Source organism: Etheostoma spectabile, chromosome 14 (genome assembly GCF_008692095.1).
Source record: "Etheostoma spectabile isolate EspeVRDwgs_2016 chromosome 14, UIUC_Espe_1.0, whole genome shotgun sequence".
NCBI lineage: Eukaryota > Metazoa > Chordata > Actinopteri > Perciformes > Percidae > Etheostoma > Etheostoma spectabile.
The window spans coordinates 3,610,232-3,621,191 of NC_045746.1; the positions used below are offsets into that span (position 1 = coordinate 3,610,232).

Consider the following 10,960-nt stretch of genomic DNA (forward strand, 5'->3'; position numbering starts at 1 on the left):
CTTTTTTTTTTTTTTTTCTTTCATTCATTTTGTAAAAATGTTCGCTTTTACTGACATTGAGTGACATTGGGGGAAAAAATCCCCTGGCAATCACCTTGGCTTTTTACCAGATCTTGCAGTGGTGTATAACTGCTGTTGTCATTGCTTTAGTTCATGATTGTGCCAAAGGAGGAGCTACTCAGACACTCTTAGAGGACAAGACAAGTTAGTATGTCTTTGGCAATCAGGCAAATGTAAAGAAGTGGTTGCAGCAGTTTATTATCCATAGGTCAGACTCCACACTGGGTAATATTTGGCAGATAGACATATAGCCTACTTGAGCTAGATTGTCTGTGATGTTATTTAATTAAAAACATTTCAGTTTTGGTTCATAATGTACTTACTCTACTTTATCATCTATTTAACCCACTTTAAAAATAAATTAATAAATTAATTAATGTTTTTGTTTTGTTTTTCTGTTTAAAAAGCTGGACAAGGAACTGGAAGAAGTGACCATGCAGCTGCAGGACACCCCAGAGAAAACTCCCTACATCAAACAGAACCATTACCCGGACGCCAACAACATTCTCAGCATACGCAACTTCACAGACGGCAAAGGTGAGAAATTAGCTGAATGCTTCCATTTTTGCCCTTCATAATACTATCAATGTTAAAAAAAAACACACGCACACGTAACTTACTCTCATGTAGTGTCTGTGCTTTCCATTACAGTCGGAACATTTTATACAGTCTATGGGTACAGCTGGTGTTATTATGGAACAGTTCTAGGCAAGACCCGCCCTTCAATAGCATTCACACACTACGATTGGCCAGTTGCCACATTGTTCAGGTCCAATTGCCTGACCAATCGGCTATCCTAACATTTAACCACTCAAGGTCAATGCCTAACCTCAACCAATCGGGTTGCTTCGTAGGGCGGGTCTTGCCTAGAACTGCAGTGGGTTCCATAATTGCACATGCAGCGCATTTAAAATCCAAGATGGTGTATCATTTCTTTCTTACTCACTGACTGGAGCTGCTCAGCGGAATATACTCAATGCTGCTACTGGTGGCTGACAATTGATTCATAATTCCGTTTGTCTCACTTTCTAGTATTAATTTCATATAATAAGTCTACCTGTAGCTGTAATGAGGTTTTTTTTGCATATATTTCACATATATTGCATAGTGTTTCATTTGTATGTGATGTTTTCATAATCAGTGGCTTTAGTAAGGGATTTTAATGCTGCTTTCAGAGCAGCAGCTTTATGGAATATCATGTTTTTTTTTTCTTCCACTGCCAGCTGCAGGTAAACACATTACTGTGTGACAGCAAGTCTTTGGCGTCTATGAACTTACACTACCTGCATACTCCACTACTGCTTAGCAAGTTTTACTCATGCTGTAGTCACACTCATCAACTCTCCCACCTTTTATTATTAAGCCCAAAGTGGGTCCACACTTGATTTTGCATCTAAGTATTTGGTGTGTGGGATGTTGTTTGCTTTGTGTTGAACAATGTACTTGAATAAACAGTAGAAATAATATTTAAAAAGTGAGGAGGAGGCAGTTAAGGTAAATCATGATTGGGTGAGACAAGCATATGGAAACACAAGTGGTAAACTATCAAATGCAAAAATATAAAGACACATGTCATATCTGTCTTTTCCAGTGGAGAGGGCCCGTGTCGTTGATCTTCCCAACGTATGCCCGATACAAGCTGTTTGAATTGATGCAGAGCTGAATCTTAGACATAATGAATCTGCGGTTCTCATGTTAAGTCAGTGAATCGTTGCACCCCAGCAGCACGCCTTTGCATTAGGCACCTTTTAGACACAACGTAGGGTGATGGTGATGTACAGCAGCCAGTTTTAGCATGTCTGATGCACACGCCAACACAAAGCTGCTCTCAGGGGTGTCTAATGGATCCGTCTGAGTTTGGGAAGGTAAAAGAGTAAAACAGCTGCGCTCCTTCTGTGGATTGGGAGCAGAGCGTGTTGAAATTGTTTGAGAAGTTCCTCATCTGTGAAAGTTTATAGTTACGCAATGATGATGATGATGACGATAGTCAGTGCATTCACAAAGCCACGTGCCTAGTGCTTCTTCTTCTTCGTTTCTTAGTTTGTCCTCTGCTTCCTTCTGTTTTTTCTGTTTCTGTTTCTTCTCTGCCTCTCATCTTTTGCATGTACACACACAAATAACCCACAGGCAGACATTCCTCCCGTTATAGCCTTGTTAGGTATTTTTACAAGGATAGATTTTAAAATAACGATGTGTCTGTGTTGTGGCACACACAATTAGTTGATGGAGCAGCTAATTGTTGTCTTTTTATGGAACACAGAGAGCTAGCAGTCAGTGCCAAGATTATTTTGATTAGTAGATAATTAGTAAATTAGGTACCATCTGTGAGATTTTTTTGATCGTCTTACATTTATCCTTTAAAGAACCCAAACCAGAATACTCTCAGCTAGCCATGAGATCTTTTATTGGATTTAAGATGTTACAAGTACCTGCATTGGCTCAGTGCACTGGATGCATTTGATTTTTTTTTTTTTTATATATATATAGACATATAGATGTTTCCGAATCACTGAAAGAAACATTTGTGTCATTTATGTGTATGTATGTGTTTGTGTGTTAAATTTCCTTTGGGATGAATAAAGTATCTGTCTATCTATTTTACCTGAAGATAATTAGCTTGCATAATTTGAGCAAAAACATTCTCATGTTTCATTTGTTGAGAGTAATATCTCTAAAGTGCTGGCAGCAGCTGGCGGCTGATGTCAGGCTCTCTTTAGTGAAGTAAAATTCAAATTGTGTGGGCTTGTAAAAATACATGTATTTTAGACTGTAGCTTTGTTTGCACCGTCTTGGTTAGGTTTTTAAGATAGAACAGAGATAAATATAGCCAGACACTTTTTTTGTATGTATACTCATTTACAGAGAGATGTTTGCTGAAAAAGAAAAAATAATGTGACCAACTGTGTGTGTGTGTGTGTGTGTGTGTGTGTGTGTGTGTGTGTGTGTGTGTGTGTGTGTGTGTGTGTGTGTGTGTGTTTAATTGGGGAACAATTAAGAAAAATAAAGTAACACTTCCTAAATGAACTTTACGTCTCTGAAAGGGTTAGGCAGCCATCAACGCTTAATTTTCATATTCACATATTTCCCTCAGAAGAATCTAATATTTAGCGATAGACTGATCACACTGTTACTTTTTTATTTTTTATTCACAGAGACATTTATTAGAGTCCAGGTTGTTGAAGTGTTTACGATAATGGTCTTTCAAGGAGAGAAGGAGAAAGACAGTTCAAAGAGATACAGCACATTAGGTGCGTTCACAAACGTCAATCTGACATGCATTATGAAAATAAAACCACAAGTCATTAAGCCTCCTTTAAAGATCGCCAGCATATGGACTTTTCCCAGCCTTAATCTCCTTGTGCTAGACAGTCATCATCATCATCATCATCGTCACCCTCGTCATCCTCGCCAGCTCCTAACTGCAGTCATCAGTATTCATAAGAAAGCTGGTCTAAATGTATTGGAGGCTGTGAATGAGTTGCTGTTATAAGAGTAGAACGCCGTGTCAACAGTGATTATGCTCACTGAGAAGTAACTCTCTCTCTCTCTCTCTTTCTCTCTCTTTCTCTCTCTCTCTCTCTCTCTCTCTCTCTCTCTCTCTCTCTCTCTCTCTCTCTGGCTGTCTTGTCGTGATGGAGAACACAGATGGATGACAGTTAAGGTGTAATTTCCTGATCAGACTTGATTTTAGTCAGACAAGTTAGAAGTCATTGTCATTGATTAATATCCGTCATGTTTCCTTATACCATACAGAGTAATTCTTTTGCATTTGGACCGTTTGTGCACCTGTACTGTTGAAGCCGTTAACTGCAGATTAGTTAATCATAGTCAAACCGCAGGACACAGGTAAACTAAGCAGCTGCTTTGAGCTCACATAATCTTCATTTAATTTAAGGATCACACTTTTTGTACTGTTTTGATGTCTGTACTTTCAGTAATTGGAACTATGATGACCAGAAGTTGGTTATTTGCATAATTTTTTCTTGTTCCACATATTTGCACATTCAAATCTGCTAAAGTCTTATTGCAGAGTCAATTTCTTTGTCTGGCCCTGGTGATATTTGAAAAGAAAATTCAGCAACCTAACCTCCTTTATAGCACATATTCTGAATCCATTATGAAGTGTATAAATATCTGTGTCTGTGCTTTTAACACAGCTCTGAGAGCTACTAGGTTAGGCTTTTTATCAAAATGCAAAGAGGACTAGTCTGCTCGAAAATATTTCAGCAAGCTCAGATGTCCAATCGGGCGCATGGAGAGGCGTGATCAGTGAATCAGGTCAGTGCTAGGAAATCTGAGACAACGGGAGAGAAAAGATAACACAATTACTCTCCAGGTGCAATTTAAAAAAAAAAAACTCAATGTTGTTTACTACAATTCTTATTGTGTTTTCATCTCATTATCTGCCCCTGCAACATCTGGAGAATGCACAAATCATGTTGGGAAGCCTTTTCTTTGTCCCCTCCACCGTCCTCTCTGAAAATGGATTAATTCTTACTTTGATGCTTTCTTTCTTCCATTTTTACATTTTTAAGTTTATCTCACAAAGATGTCAGGTTATTTATTTTTTTACCTGTGCTTTAAATAACACCCATTTCATGTGATGCATATGTGATGTGATTGGATTATGCAATAAGGAAACTGACTGGTTTACAGTTAAATGGTAGACACGGTTGACATAATGTTAGATTACTAATATGACAAAGACAAAGGTGTTGCATTCGCGCTGTTTTGTTAATACATTTTGTTTTGGCAGGGGCCATTTCCCCTTAGTATGTTCAATGGGAGTGACGTTACCTTTGTGGTGTGAATGTTCCGTATGCAGTGAAAACACTGCTGCATTGATGTAAACCATCTCAAACCAGGAAATTCATTCATTTGGTAGGTGCATGTTGGCAGATATGTATTGCTTTTTGGCATCATCATGGTGTCATCAAAGATCAGTGTAAGAGCATAAAAAACAAGAAGCCCCATTCATACTCATGACTTTCACACCACACAAAAATGTTCCTAAAAAATTCAATTCAAGTCATGTCTCAGGTGCCGGGCACGTGCGACTTATGAGACTTACAGGACCTGAGCAGCCTATTTGACCCAGCCTATTATATTTTTTTATGATGCCTACATGTGTTTTCAATGCAGATGGAGAGAAGTCAATACTGAAGAACCACCTTGAACAGAAGCCTCAGGCGCAGTGGGGCTCAATGGATCCTTCCAGAATTAATAGAGGTCCCCTGGAGGATATCAACTCACCCGAACAGTGAGCTCTTTCATTTCTTCTGCACTTCTACCCCCGTGTCCCTCTCCCCTCTGTCTTGTCAGTTTTCTCACCAGACTACACGTCAAACGTATCCCAACCACCAGCAGCTCGCAGGCGGTTGCTTTGGCAACTGAGCCGTGCGAAAGCATGGACCAGTCCTGTACTTTTCTCTCCCACGCACATTAGCAAACATATAACCACATAGAGTGTATGTGTATTCTCCCACTCTGCTGGACTCACTGCAACATTTATATTTACAGTCAAACACATATAAACACAAAGACATGTGTATGTATAGTAAGCATATGTAGACATGCAGCTGAAAATGGTCTTCAACAGTCATGTGACCAATACTGATCTACATTCACTATAAGGAAGCAAAGCTGTGGGGTGCTGACTTCATCAATACCGGCCAGGGGGGGAGGAATACTGAAGAGAGGGCAGTTACAGAGAGAAGTTGGATTAAAGAAAAGGATGTTTAGATAGTAAACAGAAAGAGAGATAAGGAGGACGAGAGAAAGAAAGAGGTAGAGACTTACAGAGGCTTATGTAACCAGTGATTTACAGCTTGCATTGGAAGCAGCTCTGAAAATAGACAGGGAGGAGAACAGAAGTAAAGGAACACTCTGAGCTATTCCCATGCCGCATAAATGTTTGATCACATGGAGGGAAGAGAGATGAAGAGGCAGCGAGAGAGAGAGAGAAAGAAGAGACAATATAAAGATATGAGAAAAGAGGTGTGATGAGAGTAAAGGTAGAGGAGGAGGAATGGTAACACTTCGTGACATGTTGAATCCTTACAGGAGTCACACACCAGTTGGATGTTGTTAAATGTAGTGTCTGTGTCATATATGATCCACTCAAAAAATTAAAAAAAATTGCCATGAGCTTGGAAGATTGTGTTTCCATCAAGTAGAACAGGTCAGGATAACTGACTGGGCCTGAGGACCATTAATATTTTAAAGTTCACCTAATTAAGACATTTTTTAGTATATCACTGAATGAGCTTGGATTAGATTCCCCCCTCTTAAATTCTTACATAACTGGCATTTGGTTATGTAATTTTCTTACAAACGGCTGGCAGTGGCGCTAGCACTGGTGAGGCAGGGTGCGAACTGTCACAGCAGGCGGAAGGATGAAATGTTCTTTTTGTCGGATGATCCGAGAAGCTGAGAGTAGCTGAGAGAGGTGGATTAGGCATTTAGTAAGGAGCAGGGAAGAAGGGAATGAGGGTGCTAACGAATACAGAAAAAACAATTAGAATGATTGCTATGGACTTCTGTGAACTATACTTTTCCTGTCTGATGTGATCCATCCATGTTACTGTCTAGTCTTATCACTGTAACTTGTTGCGATTACATGAATACAAAAATTGTGAATATTTTAATTGTAAACTAGGCAGGTCCACTACATGTGCCACTTCTGGGCTGGGATTGAATCCCACAAAACCATTGTCCCTTGTGTATTGTGCACTTTGCAATAAATACAATATACTTGAGGTGAGTATTGATAAGCAGTGGGCACACTGGTGCAGAGTTTGATGACTTTATAAACAATAGGGAATTGTAATTTATAGATAATAATTAATAAATAATGTTTTCTTATTTTATGTAATGCAGTAAATGTAAAAACTCCACATAAACACATTCCTATTGGATTTTGCAACACTTTTACATTAAGAGTTTGAATTAATGTTTAAATTATTGGCACTGGGGTTTGTTAAATTCTAATATTCAAAGTGACTACAGCATTTAGAAATTTGTGGAGTAAAAAGTCACAAAGAAATTCAAAAATGCATGTGAAGTACTTCAAAACTATACTACTATAGAACTACTACTTGAGTAAATGTACTTACTTACTCTCTATTTTCTGTCTGTTTCATTGTAACTTTCTGCAGCATACAGCGTCGACTGTCTTTGCAGCTGCCCATCCTGCACCATGCCTACTTACCTTCCATAGGAGGGGTTGATGCCAGCTGCACCAGCCCCAATGGCAGCCCTGGTTCCAGCCCACGGCACAGACACATGCCCCCTTCCTACCGGGTAATGGTCTCTGGCCTGTGAGCTTCATTCACTCCCCGACCTGGATTTTTGCAGAGGAGACATATATGATTCTTTTTTTCTACAACAAATAGACTGATATCATCAGCATATGTGCGTAGTTTGTCTCGGAACAAGGAGGACCAGGGAAGATGAGATGTAGGGGGTAGGAGGAGGGCAAGTTTCACTCTTTGTACCTCTTCACCCCGGCCTCTATTGAGAACAGAAGCCCTCAGTCAGGAAGGGGTGAGAGGAGAGAGAGTGGGCACTGGATGACCCCTTACAAACTCCACATTCACAGCAATGTCCCCTTGTTCATCTGCTCCCCTTGCCTAGGCATATACCCATATGCACAGTCGAACAAACACATATTAATACACACACACATGCACAGACACACTGACACCCTAATAGCAGAGCAGCGGTGGACAAGCCCTGACTTGACGTGTAGCCTTATCTGCTTCAGAGGGGATTGTGCTCCTGTTCCTTATCTGTTGTATGTATGTGCTCGCGGCTATATGTGAACTTGCCATCTAACTTGAGTATTTCACTGCTTCAGTGACTGGATACCGGTAACATGGAATTTACAAGACCCAACAAAGGAAATCTTCCACTTTACTCCCCGTCCCCTTCCCATTCTTGTGGAGACATGTAAATATCATCATTTCTGACTTTGATGTACTGTACGCTTTGTATATTCTGTGAATGGACAATTAAAGGGTTTCTAAGTGTAGAGCTTGTAACAGAGGCAGGAAATCGTGACATGGCATCCTACAAAGAATTAGAAATACGTATGAAAGAGAGCGAAATTGGTTGGTGTAACTGTTGATAAATTAGCATATGGGCAGCAAAGATAAGATACATCAAAGTTTAAGAGTCACAGAATATGAAAAGGCACCAGGGGCCTGTATCCTGGAGAAAGACACACTTGCTTTTCCACTGCTAAATTTGCACCACTGGATCTTATCATAGATTTAACATTAGACTTTGCATAGGTCTTCATAATTTACAATTTGCTGAAAGCATGTTATACAGAATAATGAAGCTATGCTTTTTATCAGGTCTCCAAGGCTGCATATGTTAGAAAATGGAGCTAAAAGGCACCACAAGAGTGTTCCACAGTTATTTATGTGTTATATGCCAAGAAATGCACACATTCAGATGTACACCTAAAACCCAAGAGAGCACCTTATGAAATTAGGTGCATTTCAGACATGGCATTAGTGATGGCCTGGTCATATTGATCCCCACAGAGTGGTCTCCACAGACTGTTAAGATGTCCATCTGATCTAGCCCTCACAGCTAACCAGCACAGACATGGGCAATGGGGTTCATGTCAATGGCAAAAGGGCACAATGACTTCTTCGGAAGAAATAACACAAAGAAGTGATGCTGGAAAGGATGTAGGTCTACCAGTTCCACAGCTAGTTTGGATAAACGGTTGACCTGAATTTCCACAAGAGGTAAAGACAATGAAGACACGGGGGCCTGGTGTAATAAGCCCCAACCAGCTGTAGCTTTCAGATCCACAACATGATGACACTACTGCTGGTCACAGTGATGGAGCATAAAGCACAGACACAGGGCTTTCTGTCATTTTGAGTGTCAAGAAAACTCATTCCACACTTAGCAACAGTGAACATACCTCTGTTGCTATAGAAATATCATTCAGTGCTGTTGAACTCGGCCCAAGAAGGCTGCACTGAGCAAAACGGCCCTCAACTCAGTGTCGTCCTTTTTTTTTTTAAACTGTCCTCATGCAGGAGAAAAGCAAACAGGGACTCCAGACAAAAAAGGACTTGTTATGGAGTGTGAGTAGGTTTGTTCTTAGCATATGTTTCACCATTGGTGTCTTGGTTTTTAGTTTTTAAGGCGTTTGTTGAACGCTGTGCCTGTTGTCTTATATTGTAGCCTGCAGGACCCACAGTACATAAATAAGGGGAAATTGGCGTTGACCCAGTAAACATTGGCCACACATCTGTAAATTGACCGTGTCATAGATTTATTCAAATTTAATGCCTAAATGCATGGGACAGTTTGGGTGAACTTGGTGGAAGCTCCACTTCATTTGGAGTAGATTTCCTCTGCAAGCTGATGTGTGATCATAAACACTGTCTTTAGTTGAAAGGCCAGTCAATGGATACAGAGTTTGAGAGTCGATGACAAGCTAGCAGAGATCCACCTGCTATCGGACATATCAGGGTGACTTCCCGTGAGAGCTCCTCCCCTTCCAGCCCCTGCTGAGCACAGGAGCAGGGAAACACGAGCACACAACCTCCAAGGAGTCACGGTTTCTCCCGCACCTTTGCCAACCAGAGAATCATGTGAGTGAGAGACATTGCCAGAGGGTTCATTCTTCCTTCAGGGGAAGAGAAACCAACTGCACATTTTATATAATACATTATATGTGATTGTGTACAATTTGCTGATACCCCGATGATGGTGTCCATTTATGGAATACTGGTATTTGGCTTTCTCAAGACGGCATGAAATGAAATGTATACTTCACAGTTACCTCTGTTTTTGCAACTGTTGTGACAAATCCACTCTGTTGTTTCATCCTCTCACCTACAATTTGATTTGATGTTCTTTTAACCTGTTGATCAGCTCACACATGTCAATGCCAAGATTCTCAGTGGACAAACTCAACATCACATTGAGAATACTACTGGTTTAGCAGTTATTCACTGAGGGCAATAAAGTGAAAGTAGTAGCAAACGATCAATCCTAATAACCCACTACTGGCATTTCCCAAATTACAAAATTACTTCTTTTTTTTAGTCCATCTAAAATGCCAAATGCAGATTATCAGCTTTTATTTTTAATGTGTCCTGATTTTTTTTTTTTTATATTAAGATTCATATCAGTTTTTTTCCACATGGATAAAAAAAATTGTTAAAATGCAATTGTGGTAGGTCAAGGGCTCATAATTTCCTGTAATAAATAAAGTCATGTTGATGGTTTGTATTTGCCACAGGTCTTTTTACCTTTTCAGTTTGCAGATCAAAGTGACATATACGTATATAATTATATCTTTGTATGTGTCATCATCAGGGTTTCTGGAGAACACGGAACATACATGTCCAAAAATATAACAATATGACGTATATCTAGTGGAAAAACACACAGGTCCATACTGTTACTGTTTTGTCAGTATATGTGGTATCACATGAAGTTAAGTTCAATTAAGAGTTTATAAATGGAAAACAAAAACCTACGTTAAATGCAACATGTTCAATAGGGGCAATAACTTGTTTTCTTATTACAAAAAGAATGGAGAACACTATAAATATATATATGTAAAAGATCTTTACGTACATTCTCATTTTTACATAGGAAAGATTTCACGACTAGGCCACAAGGATACTTGGAATTCTTTTTTTTTTTTTATTTAAAGTATCTGTAACTATGTTATGTACAGATGAGGTATAGTTATGAAAAAGTTGTATAAAATAAGTATCACACTTGGAACACCTGATCATTTTTGGAGCCATTAGTTGTTATGGGGGGATTTGAATAACATTCTTCTTTTATTGTCTGAATGTTATGGACAGCCTTTACTTTTCACATCATCGTTAAATAAAGTGAGACTGAAAATAAT

At 39.4% G+C, this 10,960-nt stretch overlaps 1 protein-coding gene across 2 annotated transcripts in view; it reads left to right on the plus strand.

Annotated features, from left to right (window-relative positions):
* gabbr2 (gamma-aminobutyric acid (GABA) B receptor, 2) overlaps positions 1 to 10,960 on the plus strand; it is a 183,418-nt gene extending 172,458 nt beyond the window's left edge. For both annotated transcript variants that reach the window (XM_032534941.1, XM_032534940.1), the window contains 3 exons: positions 468 to 597; positions 5,203 to 5,320; positions 7,218 to 10,960. In XM_032534941.1, coding sequence (XP_032390832.1) covers positions 468 to 597; positions 5,203 to 5,320; positions 7,218 to 7,383 — 414 coding nt within the window. In that variant the 3' untranslated portion in view covers positions 7,384 to 10,960. The remainder of the gene's footprint in view (positions 1 to 467; positions 598 to 5,202; positions 5,321 to 7,217) is intronic.